This window comes from Oryzias latipes, chromosome 15 (genome assembly GCF_053564925.1).
Source record: "Oryzias latipes strain Hd-rR chromosome 15, Olatipes_Hd-rR_3.1".
NCBI lineage: Eukaryota > Metazoa > Chordata > Actinopteri > Beloniformes > Adrianichthyidae > Oryzias > Oryzias latipes.
Window position 1 is genome coordinate 11,632,059 of NC_136251.1, and position 17,552 is coordinate 11,649,610.

General features: G+C 42.8%; 2 protein-coding genes across 10 annotated transcripts in view; both read right to left on the reverse strand.

Moving 5' to 3' along the window:
• Positions 1-1,885, reverse strand: part of ttc27 (tetratricopeptide repeat domain 27) — a 72,193-nt gene extending 70,308 nt beyond the window's left edge. The window contains exon 1 of one of the 2 annotated variants that reach the window (XM_023963354.2): positions 1,576-1,885. In XM_023963354.2, the coding sequence (XP_023819122.1) occupies positions 1,576-1,666 (91 nt within the window). In that variant the 5' untranslated portion in view covers positions 1,667-1,885. Of the gene's footprint in view, positions 1-936 lie in introns of both variants that reach the window. The other variant, XM_078931721.1, reaches the window with a different exon arrangement.
• Positions 1,886-6,336: 4,451 nt separating this feature from the next.
• The window catches only part of birc6 (baculoviral IAP repeat containing 6), a 103,849-nt gene continuing 92,633 nt past the window's right edge, over positions 6,337-17,552 (reverse strand). For all 8 annotated transcript variants that reach the window (XM_078931716.1, XM_023963259.2, XM_078931717.1 and 5 more), the window contains exons 69-73: positions 17,130-17,291; positions 13,994-14,071; positions 12,705-12,893; positions 10,051-10,185; positions 6,337-7,423 (exon numbers count right to left, since the gene is read on the reverse strand). In XM_078931716.1, coding sequence (XP_078787842.1) covers positions 7,244-7,423; positions 10,051-10,185; positions 12,705-12,893; positions 13,994-14,071; positions 17,130-17,291 — 744 coding nt within the window. In that variant the 3' untranslated portion in view covers positions 6,337-7,243. The remainder of the gene's footprint in view (positions 7,424-10,050; positions 10,186-12,704; positions 12,894-13,993; positions 14,072-17,129; positions 17,292-17,552) is intronic.

A 17,552-nucleotide genomic window follows, 5' to 3' on the forward strand; every position in this document is an offset into this window, starting at 1 on the left:
GGAGCTTTCCAGCCGTACAGTTTTCAGCTTGATACCAGCTTTGATGAGGAAAACAAAGACTGTCAGGGGGGCAAAAAAGTATTTAGACGGCAACCAATTGTGCAAGTTCTCCCACTTAAAAAGATGAGAGGCCTGTAGTTTTCATTATAGGTGAACCTCAACTATGAGAGACAAAATGAGTAAAAAACATTCAGAAAAATTCATGCAGTTGCCTATTGCAGATTCAGTCTTCCCAGCCTGGTGCAGGTCAACAATTTGGTTTCTGGTGTCCTTAGACAGCTCTTTGGTCTCTGCCATAGTGGAGTTTGGAGTCTGACTGTTTGAGGTTGTGGACAGGTGTCTTTTATATAGAGAACCAGTTCAAACAGGAGCCATAAATACAGGTAACAGGTGGAAGACCGAGGATCCTCTTACAGAAGAAGTTACAGGTCTGTGAGATCCAGAAATCCGGCTTGTTTGTTAATGATCAAATACCATAATATACAAATAAATTCTTTAAAAATCAGACAATGTAATTTTCTGGATTTCTTTTCTCATTTTGTCTCTCATAGTTGAGGTTTACCTATGATGAAAATTACAGGCCTCTCTCATCTTTATAAGTGGGAGAACTTGTACAATAGAGTCCTGGTATCTGAGGTCAGCCAGACTGAGAACCTGTCAGGTTCAGCTCTAACTAAAGAAACGAAGGAGGAATCAAATGCATGTAAGACATGTGAATGAAAGAATTGCATATACCTACTGAAGGCCAAAGATGACTGACGGCTGAGGCAGCAGCAGCTGATAGATGGATGGCTCACCCGTCAGCAGGACAAAACTGCCCATCACTTCTGCCCCCTCCCAGGATGTTTGCAACTTCAATTAGACCGCTCTGACTGCTACATTAAAAGTTGTTCTTATATTATTTGGTGTTCAATTCAAACTGCACTCTGACGTCACCTGTTCGTGGATTGTCCTCCTCCACCCGCGGTCCGCAGCACCTTCATCCTCCTCAGCATCAGCCCCGGTTTGCTGATCACAGCTGTTGAGCTCTGAGGGGAATGGGCTTTCCACGACATCACCCACCCCCACTCAAAACACGACACGGACCCCCACGGGGAAAGCTCAGCGAAAGACCGGACCGAAGGAAAGCTAAAAGTCCTCAAAAACTTCACATTTCCGCTCCTTTCGCCTTAAATCCACGCAGGTGAAGAATGCCAAAAGGGGAAGCCATTCACATTAAGCCACGAGCGGTCAGAACAGAGAAAAACTGCTAATTACAGCGCGAGGGACTTGAAATTAGCTAACAGTCTGGCGTGACACATCAATCTCCCCGCCGACAGTTCACTTCTCTAAAGAATCGATTAAGCATACATTTACTACATCAGCAGTTTCAAGACATTTAATACAAACAAAAAATTAAAATTGTGTTGATTTTATCCACGTAAGTTCGGGAGGCTGTTTGATCCTCTCGCTGCTGCGTTCAGGCGCGGTTCGGCTTTAAGGACGCAACGTCCGCAGCGTTGAGAGAACAAACGGCGCAGCTTCGAACTCACAGGTGTTTCAAACCTGATATACGGAAACACGCCGGTGTCTCACCAGACGCGCTCACTGCGCTCTGCTTCCACTCCTCCGCAGCGCTGGAGGTTAAAAACCCTCTGAGGACACAGATCTCCGCGTCTAGCGACATGTCCCAGGCTCCCAGCGGCGTCTGCTAGCTTCGGGTCAGGACGGTTCCGAGCCGGGTCCGCCGTTGAACAGCTCTATGAATGAGCGGAGGCTGCGTTCTTCAACCGGCTGTAGAATGTTTACGTTCACCCATGTGGCAAAAGACGGCGTTAGTGAGCGGCCATGACAGCTGCGCAATGCATTGTGGGGGACATACTGACGGCGCGCGTGCAGGGGCGTTAATGTTCCTAGCATGATAAAATCTTAAATGTACCGACTGTTTATTATTATTATTATTATTATTATTATTATTTCAGTTGCAAATTTTTTGTGTGGAAAGACTGGATGGGGGGGTTGTTATAGCTTGCCATCTTGTAACACTGTAAAAGTTGCTGTACCAATATGGGTCTGCATGGTGATGTGTGGAGTAGTGGTTAGCACTCTTACCTCACAAGGGTTCAAATCCCAGCTGTGTGTATTTTGCATGTTCTAAAAACATGCTTCATAGGTAAACTGATGAGTGTGAGTAGGGGTGTACCTGCAACGCTGGAGAACCATCCACCTGACAGTAGCTGGATAGGCCCCAATTCAATTCAATTTTATTTGTATAGCCCAAATTCACAACAACAGTTGTCTCCATGGGGTTCGTATTGGTAATTGAAAAAGTTAAACATAAAATCAAAAGGATCATGAATCCATAGAATTCAATAGGAAAATACTAAATTGAACTATCAAACTGACTAAGCTAAACTGGCATCCCTGCCCTTAGACCCCCCTTCGTGGTAAGGAAACACTCCTAAAAAAATGGATTCTAGAAAAAACGAAGAAACCTCAGGGGTGTCCACATGAAGGAGGGATCCTCCCCCAGGACGGACAGGCAATGTACCAGAACTCATAGAGAAGAACTAACTTATCTAACTCTACAACTACATATTTAAAGTCCAGCAGACGAGCTTCATCCAGATGGAGTTGGGGGGACAGTCAGGGGCGCGAGTCGAGCCGGAGACAGGATCCACAGCCAGGTGTAGGAGCAGCAGTAGAGGCGAGCCAGAGACGAGGTACACGGCCAGGGATGACAGTGTGAAATGAATTAGCACCTCCCAAATGTATTTTGGCATTTAGCTCCACCCATTTCTTGGTTTCCTCCTCACCTGGAGTGAATTTATTTCAGTGTGTGGCAGACAGCAGGGGTTAAGGCTCCCGGGTTACTAAACCAGAAGAGCACCTGTTCTGGTTTCAGTGAGCTCCTGTTTTGGAGAATTGTTTATTGATGGAAATAATTAAAGCTGATAGCTGTTGTTTAGTTTATATTATGATATTTATTAAATATCGGGTTATTGGTTGTTCCTGTTGGTTCTTTAAAAATCAATCTTATGTTGGATCAGACCTGGATTTGCTGTAGTTCTATGGTTAATCTTGAGAACTCTTCAGAATCCTTCCTGGGAACCGTTGTAGCTTTCCTCTTTCTCCATGGTGATGTTGACATTAATTTCTTTAAGTGATTTGATGTTTTTAGCTGATGTATTAAAAAAAGAAGTGATTTATATCCAAAAGCAGAATTAGAAATTGACAAAGACCAGGCAGACAAAGTTTAAATTACAGATCAAAATGATTAAAGGGTAAATAAAATCTTACAAATTTATTTCAAGTAGATCTATGTTTTTTTTTAGATATATAAAGTAACTTTGTTTCACTATTAATAGTTAAAGCACACGTGGGGACCTTTTTTTTTTTGCATTTAAAGAACATTTGTATGAACCATCAGATCATTAATGATGGAGGATGAGTAAGTGCTTTTTCATTTGTCACATTTTAATTTCCCCGCTGGAATCAATCAATGAAGTATTCTAGGATATGTATAGAAGACAGAGGAAAACCGCGTCTTTGCTTTCAGGACTGATCGAGCAGATTTGACAGTAAGTGGGACACAAGGATAAAAATAATTTCTGTTCTAGAATATTTTCCATCTCCGACACCCTCATTGTGTCACTTGACTGAAGGAAAAAGAAAGCTTCTTGATGTGGGTGTTGGAAGAACTAAACTGCAGCGGACTCGGAGCAGCAAGACTAAATGTGTGGAGAACACTGGAGACTTTTAGGGATGTTAGGAATTCATAAATTCTAATTTCAAAATGGCTTAATGCAATAAAACTAAAATTGTGTTCATGACAGATGAAGCAGCAGAAATGGAAGGAATTTTAGATGGAAAGTTGAAGCAGACTCTTGTGAAGAGAATGCCTTAAAGTTTGTTTGAGCAGACGTTTCTTTATCAAGAAAAGAACCCTCCATCAACACCCACGTCAGAGAACGTACCCGAGGAACATCAGATTAAAAAAAAAAAGAATACAAAGAAAGGTTTTCAGTCAAGCTCTCACCATGTCTACAGCATGTGGGTTTTAGTCAAGTTTGAAGACCCGCTCTGACCCTTTTTGGATCCATTTCAAAGCGTTCCCACTGGTCTTTTCATTATGAATATGCTGTCTTTAGCATGTTGAAAACACACGATTTTCATTGGAGTGGGTCTTTAAAACACTGGAAAAAATAACAGGAAAGCAGGTGAGACAAAAATATTAAAAATGTAAAGAGCTGCTATAGACAGAATTCAAGGATCACAAGGTTTTTGTTGCGTCAGAGCTACATATCAAACAATAAATGTGTCGCCACCATTGTTGTCACCATGTCACATGATCGGGGTGGGATTTTGATTGAGTGCACCTTTTAACCTGCAGGTTGGGTCTTCTGTGGTGATTTGTGTTTGGAGAGGGTGGGGAGGTGTTTTTATTGACCCCATCATTTAACAGATTCCATTAAAGATGTTGAAAACAACCTTTCTTTTGTTATTCGTATATTTTTTTGGTCAAGAATAACTACTGGATCCTCATTGGAGCCTTTTTATTTTTGCTCATTACAATGAACCAGCCTCAGCGTCTGGTCAAGCTATGAAGTCGCTGCAGTTTGAGTGAATCTCGGACAACACCCCAAGGATTCTGCATGGCAAAAATGAAGCCTAAAAGGTGTCGTCCGTATTGAGTTTACCCCGCCCACCTAAAAGATGTTACCAAGACAACAAGATGGGGTGAACAAAAGGGAGTTACTCAACTGCCAATTAAGGAAACGCAGCATTTATAAGCATACAAACCTGAATTCATTCCAAACAGCTCATTTTAAAAACTGCACCACCCAACCAGTAAAGAATATTGACATGAAAGAAAGGAAACAAATACAACAAAAGTATTTGACACCAGATATTTTTGGTTTAGGGTTAGACGTTTAAAACACTAAGATGCAGTTTTTCTAAACCAGCTTCTGGAACAGCAACGATTGGTAACTTGAGGTTTGCATGACATTTGGGAGTGCAAGGTAAGAAACTGTCCACACTGTGACTAAGAGGTTTATTCATTCAGCCTCCAAGACCTAGAAAAGACATGTCAAAGGGCTGTGAGGCTAAAAAAGATCAAGAACACTTGAAATCCACACATTTCTGCTGTCAAAGTACTCATAGGCACATGTGACTGCAACAGCTAGCTCTTTGGTCTTGGCTGATCGTGGCTCAACGGAAGAGATGACTGTGGCGTCTTGTTCTCGATTCTTCATTTTCCTTTGTAGATGTTAAGAGACAGACTGGAAACTGGTGATTTTATAGGATTTGCACTTGGAGCTGCTGCTTTTCTGTAACAAACCAAACGTTCCCACCAACACACAAGGCAGCATGTCTGAGACCCCTTATGAAGACAAGGATAAGACGCCTCCATTATTGGAAACCATAATGTCTCTACTTATGCTTCTGATGTCAACAGTAAACCAAAACCAGTTTTAGAAAAATCCACCCCAGAACAGTTATGATGGATGTTACAAATGCAGACAAAGAAAACCACGAGCCTAAACGTGTTTCCGATTGCAGGGGAACAGCCTAGAGGTCACTGGTGAACTCACCTTGCTGTAGTTACTTTAGTTTTTTAACACGCTTCATCAGAGAAGCTAAAAAATGCTTCTTGGCCAATAAATTTAGATTTTTTTTGGTGCAATTTTTGCTTTCTTCTTCCCCTCCCATTATGTTAGTAGGATGGTCCCATTTCATGACAAATCAGCTTCAGACCTCCCTTCATCTGATGTGATTTCTTTTCCCCAAATAGACCATAAACGAGTGAATTCATGTAAATGAGCAAAGAATTAAAAAAATGTTTAATAGTTAAATCTTGACAGTTTTTGATTTTTAATTTTTTTTGGACATTTAAAAATTTGACCACACTTCTGGCGTCTGTGCTGTGGAAGTTTTCTATAGAAGATCATGAAAGTTAAATTTATAAAAGTTTTCTGATGATTGACATTTTACACCAAAATAAGAGCAATCTAAGGTCTAAAACCGTCTTAAATGAGTATTTCTGGAACATCTGAAATTTCATAGATAAAAAATTTGCATAATTTAAGTTTGTTTCTCAAAACAGCCTTAATTTTTATATTACTACACTTTAAAACATTCTTGTTGCTTCGTCATCTCTTGGTCGTGTGGAGTAAAGATGGGAGGTCAGAGGATTTTAGATTTCTAAAAACCTCTTTCAGGAGCTTTTATGAAGCCTTCCTGCAGAGAACTGCCTCTAAATTCAGGACGTGTCTGCATGGCGGCTGCAGGTCTGGGGTTCGGCTGCTTCGTCACACCACTCCACCCACAAAGAAGCATGGGCACAGTCAGTCCTTCGTTTCAAGCTCCATTTAATGTCCTAGCAAAAGGAGAATGTGACTGAACGAGTGACTAAAATAGAAAGTGCATTTCTTTGATGATCACTGCAGATGAACAGAATAAAAAAAGATCAAAGCAGTTTGTCTGGTGTACGACGGAGCAGAGCTCGGTAGAAACCAACCAGTAAAGTGGCTCTGACGGAGGATTGGGAGGCGTGGTGTCAATCAAAGGCACGTCACAGCTTCGTCTCACCGTGGAAAGTTGCACAGAAACGCACACACACACACGCAGTCTGCCGCTGCAGCCGGGCCGACGGAAAATAGTCATGGAGTTCTGAGAGGCGACAAATGTTAATCCAGAGCATAGTGAAGCGTTTTAATGTGGAGCCTGTAAGAGGGAAAACAGAGCATCTGCCTTTATTCAAGTGGGTATGATCCGAGATTATTCAGAAAAGTGAGGATAACCAGAGGCGGGAGGGGAGGGGGCTTTAAAATATCCTTAAAGATGGCCCGATAAATCCTTGGTTACAACCGTGTCCGCTCTAACAGTCAAAAAGAAACCAAAAGAAATTAACATTCAGTAAACATTCTTCTCTAAAGGTAGTTTCCCTTATATAATCTGTAATTTTCCTCTGCATTTATGTATACATAAACAAGTTTAATAACATACCAATCAGTGGTTATTTCACAATTGGAAAAAAGACAAAATGTTTACACTCTTTTACAGGTAAATAAAAGATTCTGTCGACTCTTCGGTCAGGGCGAAGCGTGCTTCAGAGTCCGTCTGCTCCTTCTCGGCTATTAGATCTTTACATACAAATATGAACAAAGTGGCGGCTGGCGCTCTCCAGCCGGCGAGTCTTTTAGAGAGTAACTATCGGGTGATGCTGGGAGGGGGAGGAAATAGCTGAGGGCTGGAGGGCTCATAGCTGGCCCTCGCTGCAGTGGCCGTCCTGACTGCCGCCGGGCTTCTCAGAGTCCGGACCGGGCAGCTCTTGGAGGATGAGAGCGGCGCTCTTTGAGGAGAACTCGTCACCGTCGGGCTCCAGGTCGTCGGGGCAAGGCAGCTTGAGGAGCTCCTCCCTCAGCTGAGCCGTGTGCCTCTGTGGGGAGGAACAGAGGGGACAGGTTGGGTTCTGTCCTTTATGATTCTACAATCACTTCATGATGGTCAAGGAAAAAGCAGTTAAGGATTGATGCTTTTTAAAGGCCCACTCTGAGGAAAACGGTGAATTAAACATGTTCTTGTGGCATTTTTCTCTTGATGGAGGACATAAAGAAAATTAGGCTCAAAATTTCATTTCTGAGTATTCCTGTATTCAAAAAGTTGTGAATAAGGAGCATAAGGGGAAAAAAAATGCTGTTTTGAAAAAGCTTATTTGTGGTGCAGACAACATTCTGGACGGGCCAACAAGCTCTTAGCAGTGGGGAGGGGTGGCATGGCTCCATGGCAACAGTACTGCTCATACGCGAGAGTTTCTAATAAACTAATGCTGCTCTGCAGAAACTGTCTTAAAAAAAAAAAAAGATACATTTTTTAAAAAATTGTAATTAAAAATGGCATAATCATCCACTGAGAACTCTTTGGTTGTGAACGTAGCTCATGCCCCCTCAGAGCAGGCTGGACAGCATTTGTTCAAATGGATCTGCATTCAGCTAGACAGAAACTGTTGGTGGTTGAAGTGTCAAGTGAAACATCTGGAAATGAGAGGACCACTGAGCTTTCTAATAACAGTTCTGCCATCATCACATCCTTGACGCCCTGCTGGAGTGAATTGTCTTGTGGAGAGGAAGCTCTCAGCTGACATTTCTCATAGTGGTTTCCTTTTTTGTTTGGTGGATGCTGTGCATTTTATTGAACATGTGTGCTTTTATCATACTTAAAGAAACAGCTCAAACAAAACATAACAGTTAATTTGAAGACTGCTGCCGCCTTCATAAAGGTGTCGGAAAATTCTGAGGCCAGAAGGATTTCATGATAAACAATCATCAGATGTCGTCTCCACTCACCTTCTTCTGTTCATCTTTGGCCTCTGACCTTTGTTCCCTCTACTGAACACTCATCCAGAAGGACAGGATGTTGAAACATCCGTCATGTTCAGACCTGTATCAGGTCATTTACACACGTGTGTTTGTAACAGCTGCTTGCCAAATAATCTGTGAAGTATTCTCCTCCCAGATCCCCTCAGGGGAACATGTAGCTCTGGATGGGAATCACTGCTCTACACCAACACAAGCCCAGTAAAGGCTTATGATTAATGGAACAGGCCAAACATGGAGGAAGACGTGGGACTCGAACCAGTGGAGCTTCTTGTTCTAGACAGATGGGAGGGAAGCAGCCGGGGATGTTCTCAGCGTTTGAGTCTCAGAGGGATGTCAGATGGGTGAGGAGGGGAGGTACTGCCTCTGATTCCATCTGCAACCTGTCCGGGAGGGGCTCTGTTACCCGGAAGGATGCCCTTCCTTCACTCCCTCTAGTTTCTTTAAACTACATGGAGTCCCACTGATGCCACAGATCTTTGAATAGAACAAATGATCGTCTTCAAACATCGACTGTATAGAATAACTGGACCGAGTTAGTGTAATATCACCCACAGAAAATGCTTTTCTTCCAGCTTCAACCATTTTTTTTTTTGCAATAGGAACACCGCCATGGTGGAGCCAAACGTCATCAGCAATCAGTGATTGGTCCAAATGGGTCTGAGTCATAGTTTCTATGGCAACCACTCTTGCCAATCAGGGGTGAGCTTGTTAGAAAGCCACACCACTTGAAAGCTGGCTACACAAAATCTCCCAAATGTTTTCAACGCTTGATGTGGGACCACGTACTTTCATCTGATTGGGCAGTTTATTTTTTGAATAACTCACAATAAAAAATATAATGAAAGAAGTTAAAAAAGGTAAAGCAAAAAATGTTATTCTGACCAACAGAATGACTGAGTAACAGCTGTTTATTTCTCTCTAGACGTCTATGGAATTTTGGCTTCTTGGAGCCAGCTGGTACTTCCTGTTTGGAACGCCAGGGGGGAGGGGTCATTCAGTCCAGTTGTCTTGTGCAGTCAATGGCTCAAAAACATTTTTAGATTATTTTTATTTTTTTAGAGTCTGGAATGAGAACCCTGTAAATGTGAAGGACTAAAAAAAAAAAAAATTCTGCAGAGGTTTGGAGAAAACTTATTTAAACTTAATGTATTAGCTCATATAAGAATTCTTTTTCAACAAAATAAAAGTCCGGCAGTATTTCCTCTTTACTTTCTGCTGTGTAAGAGTACTGATGAGCCTTCAGAAAAAAAGGATCCATGTACAAATAAATCAAAGGGGCTAAAAAGGGTGGAGGTGTTCTGGACATTAGCACCTCGTCACACCTTTAAGGAATAAAGGAGGAGGAAGAGCAGAGCTCCTTCACAGCCTTTAGCATTCTGAGCTCATTCCTGCAAGGATCTTCACCCCCCCACAGACACACACTGAAATGAGGTTCCTGCTCCCAGAGTTCATACGTTATCTGCCCACGCTACGTCATGTTGTTGCTTGGATACAAACACAACCTAAAGACGTTTTTCCAGCTGACTGTTATTGATTTATTAATGTTGCTTTAATATTTTATGCTGCAACATCATCACTTCCTTTTGGGGGTTAATAAAGCAGAACATGGTTGCTGATCTGCAGATTTCATGATACATAATTCATTTCACAGACAGGCGCCCTTCGAGATATGAAGCTCTGACGTTACCTTTAGTGCAGCTGCATGATGGGACATGGTGCGACCGACCCTCTTGTCGTTGCTGTACTGCTGGATGTCAGTGATCCACTCCTCACACTGGGACATGATCTCTGCTCTCTTCAGGTAGAAGTGCTTGTGGATCACCTGCGAACACACAGAGGTTGATGTCAGAGGCGCACACACTTCTCTCTCCAGTTCTGACCCGGCTTTGATCGCTTTCGCTGCTCTGATCTCGATGTGGAATGCTGGAAGTGCAGAGATGTGACCTCCGGGTTCATGCCGTTTCAATTTTCTCTGACAGGATTCAGTTACGATGAAGCAGTTAACTCCAGTCAGTAGACTTCCAGAAAGTCAATAGGAACAGAGAAATAATCTTAAAAAAAAGAAGAATGAATTCTGTTCAAATAGTAAACTTTGGAGAATTGAACCCCACAGATGAGACAGACTCAAACGCTAAGGAGAGGCCCAGAGAGCCTGGAGAGTTTAGATCAGGCTCCTCCCCCCGCCGACACGAGTAAACCACATCCGCTCTTCCTTCTTCCCTCAACTACTGGCGCTCAAGGATGCTGAAGTCATCCTCGATGGATGGTGTCAATCATCCGCAATCGAGCCCCTCCAGTCCACTTCCTAGCAACAGTCGCCAGGGCGGATGATCAGTATGCAGGGAGCGCTCCGCATATCTGCTGCTCTGGTGCTGGAGGGAGGCGATTAGTTATAATGGCAGCTGCTGATGTGCTGTTTACCAGGAGAAGAGAAGCAAAAAGGCAGCAGAGGGGGTTGAGGCTCTGCTTTAATCTCTTCCTTTTCCTCATGCATCTTTCTCTGCTCTTTCCATCTTTGTCCCATCTACACGGCGTGTGTGCACTTCAAAGCCACACCCACGGTTGGGTTTGTGACTTCCAGAGAGGTGGGGCACGGAAGAGAGCATTCAAGGTCATGTCAGTGAAGGTGAAAGTCATCCTGGATGGATGCAGGCTAACATCAGAAGGCTACCGGATCTGATGAGGGCTTTCTCCTGTTGCTGCTGCTTCTGCTTGGACCAGCCACACTTTGACTTTTGGTTTTTGAGCTTTCCTCACAGCGCAGAGAGAAACTTCATGCAAGCATCCGTGTTCAGCAAGCACACACGGGACTGCAGAGTCCTGACAAACGACCTTTCAACAGGCGTGAAGACACAAGCGCATACAGAAATGTAGACAGAGACCTCCGTGAGCATTCAGGGACGAGCAGCTGGTGCCATGTGACCTTTGAGGGAATCCTCTCATTATTCCAGAGGAGAAGACGAGTGAGACCCGAGTGGGAACACCTGAATCAAAAGCTCAAGAGAACACGGGATCTTTATGGACTTCCTTCTTCCGTGTGCTCAGTGCTTCATCTGTGGTTTGTTACGGGGCATCGAAGTAGAAAGATCTGATCTGAGTCAAGCTCTGACGCTCAGAGAGCCAGCCCAAAGTTTGACACATAAACGTCTCACACCCCCTAAATACATTGTACTAACTGTTGGGCTTTCTTAGCAGCAAAAACTACATTTGCTGCTTGTTCTTTTTTTTCCATAAAGTTCCTTGGCAGGTGACGGAGTAGCACAAAACAAACCAACAATAGAGCTTCAGTTCTGATATTGAAATGGAAACACGGGTGAAATACAATCCTCTTTAGCTTTAAACACCATTTACATCTGTTGTCATCAGCATTTTAGCAGAAATCCAAAAATCCGGTGCCGTTTTCTAGGACATAGTTTCTGCAGAGCGGCAGCAGTTCATTAGAAATTCGTCTCCGAGTTAAGGGCAGGACCGTTGGCACAGCGTAAGCCCGCCACCCTTTCCATCTCCATTGCTGAGAGCTCTCTGTTTACATGCTTACTCGCTAGCTTACAGCCCCTCACACCACCAACCTAATATTACCGATACGACAAAAATGGGGAACAATTCACAACTCCTGATGCTCCTGAATCACTATAATTTGAATCAGAAATGAAATTCTGAGCTTAATCTTCTTTATATACGGTGTTAATGTTAATGTCGGGGGTTTTAACGATATGTACGATGTCCCTGGAACAAAGTGACTTAGAAAGCCAGACCACAGAACAGCTTTTCTTTTTTAAATTTACATAGCAAAGAAAAAAGATTAATCATAAAATTGTTAAAAAAAAAAACAAGACTTTTTTCCTTGAAGAACAGCTCTTTAGCTGCCTCTTCCAACACTCAACATTTAAAGGACAAAAGCACAGGGACAGAGCAGTCAAAGACCTCAATCAAAACTTTTTTAATCGAGTAAGGCGAGACAGACGACGGATGAAAACTGACACGAGGATTTTACTGTCAGTTTGTTCTTCAAGCTCTTTCCTTTGACAGACGAAAAGCCGATCCCTGTCCCAGGTTGATGGAAAATTGGTCCAGAGCAGCTTCAGAACCTAACATACTAAAACCACAGATTGTGTTCTCACCTCTGACTGTTTCAGTGATGATCAACATGGAGGTTTAAAAACTAAAAGTAGTTCTGTATGAAAGCAGAGCTCTAAATTAAAGGGTGACAGAGAGCTTGTTTTAGGTTACGGCCCCCACATGAGCAGCATTTGGAAATGTGTGATTCAGTTCACTGTCAAGAGTGTGAAAGAAAAACCAAATAGAATTGTGAGGCGTGTCCAATCACAGCGTGCCGGTTACCTCTTTGAAACACGGGGAAGGGTTGCGCATCTGCTCCAGCATGGCCCACTTGACCGTAGCCTGCCGGATGTTGCCGTCGTATTCCCGCGAGCTCTGGGTGCCGCTGGGCGTCCCGCGGGAGCGCTCGTAGCCTGGCTCGTTGAAGTAGGGCTCTGCCACCAGGATGAGCGACTGCACAGACACCAAAACCTGCAGAAGAAAGAGGTTTGAGTCAGGAGACAGAAATCCATTGAAAAGTACAGAGGAGCAGAAAACTCTGGGGAGCAGAGTCACCATGAAAATCAAAGAATTCTGAGGAGTTTGACCAACAACAAATAAAAAAGAGTTTTGGCTCCAATAAGCAGCTGTGGTCAGATGATTTGTCTGAAGGAGACTGGAGATGTCCTCCCCTCCTGGCCTTTAGCATAACTAGTGTGCCTGCTGGCCTCACATACATTGAAACTGCTTGAAATGCAGGATCATGTGAACACCAGTGACCTTCAGGAAAGACCATCTGCTCTTCCTGGTTCCTGGGCGGGCGCTCTTCCAGGCGTCTCCCCAGACCAACAACCCCTCTTTTCCCACTATCGATCTGCAGCACACTAACTGGAATGATAATCAATAAAGGCGTCTATGTGTATTCTGCAGCTCTGGAAGGCAGAAAGAAAAAACAGAAGAGACTTCCACACACTCCTTTGTTCCTGTCGGATCAATAAATATTAGGAAAAATAAACACGTCTAGAAAAAAAAACCCGGGAACATCTATGGAAGTTTAGAGTTTGTTTTAAAACTTTTCAGTATAGTTGAGTAGGTTTTTTCTCCCAAAAAAATAATCTTTTTGAAAACAATGTCCAAATATGTCCATAATGAAATATTTTAAAAGGTTCTGCCAGACAATGGTGAATTTAGTCTAATTTAACATTTTTTTTAACCAGGTAGGCTATTAGGAATATCTTTTTACTTGCAATAACTTGTTAAAAATTGTTATTGACCAACAACAGAAAAAAATTGTCACTAAACTCCATGTTAGTCAGATGTGAAAAGAAAGGCGTATCAAGCGGCTGGTTCTGGGTGTCGGACAGAACCCGGAGGCTGGGATGATGGCGGCGTGCGCTCAGCTTGATTAACACACACTCGCCGTCAGCGAAGCAAAATAATGACTCCATCTGTCATGTCAGCTGTCCAAACACAAAGCTGTTAATGGGGCGCTCTGGGCCCGCGATGAACCAGCGATGGTGACATAAAGACTAAGCATGCACTGGTGCTGATCCGCTCGGACAGGTGCCAGCCAGGACAGATCTCCATCTCACCTGTAGGAAGCTGGAGGTCTGAGGGTTCCACTTCTCCTCTGGTCTGCCGTGCCAGGTGTTGAGGATGCTTAAACAGACCTAAAGAGAACACATTTGTGGATCAGTGTCACCAGAACATGAGATTCCAGCTACAGAACTTTGACCTGGTAACAGCTGGTGTCGGTTTTCGGTAATAACCTCACCTCTTCAAGAATTAGGAGCAATTTTTCATTACTGTAAAATGTTTATTTAGGCATCACAAAAGGATTTTTAGTGTTATACTGATGACACCATGTTCTATTTATTAAAACAGACTGATGACACGGATACTACAGAATTGCTGTTTAATTTAGGTTAAATAGAAATAGTTAATTTGTTCAGCCTTAAAAACTTTGTTGTGGAATTAAATTTACTTCTGATATTTCTGTGTGGAAACTTCACCAGAATCCATCTTTCGCCACACAGAGCAAACAGCTCTGTAGAGTAAAGGATTTCTTCTTTTTCCGCTGTGATTGAAGAACGGATTCTGTGGTGTGTGGTGTGGAGAAAATCCAATGAAGGAAATAAAAGACAAATAGATCAAATGTTCACATTACAGCCAGGAGTTTAAATAATTCAGGACAGCAGTGGGTCAGGTTGTTGAGCAGGTCGGCCAATGGTTAAAGGGTCGGCGGTTTGATCCCCCCCCGATCAACTGTTGTTGTGTCCTTGGGCACGGCACGTTACCCTCCCTGTCTCCAGTGTTGCACTATTGGTGTGTGAATGCGTATGAATGTACCGGTGATGGTCAGAGGAGCTCTGGGGGCGAACTGGCAGCCATGCCCCTGTCAATCTGCCCCAGGGCAGCTGTAGCTACCACAGTAGTTACCATCACAAAATATGAGAGAGGAGTGAATGAATAATGGACACATTGAGAGTACTTCGAGCAAAAGCGCAGATAAAGCATTATTATTATTAATTCCTTCAATAATTAAAAAGGACTAAATGTTACAGTTAAATTATTTACTTCAGATATCAGAGCAGTTAAAAAACATAATGAAACCCTTTCAGTAAACTGTGTAAATCCTGACTGGTCTTATTTTTCAGATCTGGGATTTAAAAGTTCTTTGATACAAGCTTTCTTGTGGTTTCGGTCCAAAGTGTGTGTGTGTGTGTGGGGGGGGGGGGGGGGGGTGTCAACGTCGATTCCTAGCTGTCAAATGTTAAGCACTGATATGAGGTCCAATCGTTCAAGTAAGTACAGTTATCTTGTTATATCGCAATTCACTTTTCATGCTCTTGCCATTTTGCAGGAAATCCTTGATTCACAAATCCAACTGGATTCTACATTTTAATTTGTGCTTTTTTACAGTTATGTTTGTTGTTTGATGTGCACTTTAGCATAAACTTGCTTTTGAAGAGCAACTTATCAATAAAGCAGAAAAGATCCTGCTTTTCCTTTGCTTGAATCGGTGCGGCTAAAAACTGCATAAATGCGAAGCGTCGCCGTTTGAATTCAACCATCCATCATCCATCCATGCTGAGCTGCAGCCTGCTTCTCCAGCTCTTCCACTGATCTGGGAAATCCCAGGAATTTCTTCAAGCAGCTGTCAGGGTCCATTATGGAAATGAGCTGCTGCCTAATGAGTTGGAGCTAATGTGGCGAGCTTCAACCTCTGGACCCCAGAATCATGGAGGAAGGGAAGCCAGCGTGGCGGTGTGGGAGCTCGCCGTGTTCCAACATGTCTGCCAGAGGCCTGGAGGGACACGTGCTTACAAATGTCACCTCTGTGCGAGGCCTGACGTCTGACAGACCTGGGAAGGTTTCTATGCACTCCCAGTCAAGATGTCAGAGTTGGGCTGCAAGTCAACCATCAGCTGCTTGTTGCCAATTGAATTCTATTTATAATGCAGTCAACACGCATAAGTCAAAGCAAACAAGTAACCTTACAGCTTTAGAGCAAGTTCTGCACTTCACACCACCTTCATTTTGAAAACTTTGTCCTTGAAAATAAGATTTGGTCAACCCCTTACCACCTACATTTATTTCCAGCAATGATAAAATTCACCTTTGTGTTTGTTTTGAAGTAGATTCTACATTTAGGTCGTTTTAGAGCCGACGTGTTTTGTTGCTTATTTGCAACATCAGGCATTTAAGGGTTAAAACTTAACTTCATACTCGTGTATACAGGAAATTCTTGTAATGTAATATAACCCGTTTACTTAGGAAGGCCAACATGTAGAACCCATGGGGTCACATTTGGTCACTGTGTTCTTTTCTAAATTTTATTTACATTTTTTTTTTTTTTTTTTTTTTTTTTAGAGGGCCAATATCATGATTTCTTAAGCCTATCAGAGTAAAGTATATCCATACATATGATAATGTATTACCTATGGCACACTAAAACATTATTTTTTAATGAAATAATTATTTTTCACAGCTCTTTTCCAACCCGATAGTGAGAAGACTCGATCTCTGAGGCTCCGCCTTTTTCTCCTTGTGGGTGGAGCCCAGTTCATGACATCAACCTAGAGCTGGCCTTGGCAGCGTGTCTGCGTCTCGCCCACAAAATCAAACATCTAAACTTTTGCATAGATAGAAATGAGAATGGATTAAAATACTACTTTGGGGTTTCTTCTTTAGTGGAATGAACATTACAACACACTTAAAAGCTAAAAGAAAAGTCGATTTTTCATGAAATAGGCCCTTTGACCTTTTGGGCACTTTTAATTGCTGCTAAACAAAATGAATGAACAAAAAAAGTCAAACTAACTTTTTTTGTCTCCTTAGAACTATTTAGAACGATTTAGTAAAATAAAAAAAAGTCACTAAAATCTATTTGGGTAGAGGACAAGAGCTAACGATCAACTTCCCATGGTTCAAAATAGAAGAAAAATCTCAGGTAATTCAGAAATCTTTAGGTTTTTGCCTTACAGAAATGAATAACTTTCAGTCTGACTTTAATTTAATATTTGTGGGAAATATGTGGTATTTCATGACTTGGGGGGGAAGTATGAATTTTATTCCTGTCTGATTGCACCTGCTGTCAGACTAAAACTGGTTAAAAAGTTTTAACTTCTGAACATACATCCTCAAAGTCAGAACTTTGGAATCAGACGAGTGAAGGAGGACAGACCCTGACGTTTGATCAGGAGCTGCTTGAACTTGCACCCTTACTTTGCCGTCGTTGTAGAGGTTGGGGTTGAAGCGAATGCTGTGTCCACCAGTGGTCTCTAGGTTGACGAGCGGGGGGGAGTTGGGGTAGTCTTGGGGGAAGTATACGTCGAACTCGAAGCAGCCGTTGGCGTACGGAGTGTCAGCTGGGCCTGTGATCAGAACCTGGAAGCACGAGATGAACAAGCTTCAGACAACAATGCTGGGCAGAGGAGCAGGGCTCTTATGGGCTTATAAAGGCCGTTTCCATGATGCACCTGACCCTCCAGAGTTATCTGTGGTGCCACATGTCTGAAGGCGATGGAGCAACAGCTCAACATTTCTGAGCAGTGAACTTCAGTTTTACTGCTTGATGCTGTTTTCCAGCTGTGAGACTTTTGTCCTTCAGGTGTGATCTGGTTTAATGTGTTCAGCAGTAGAATCAAA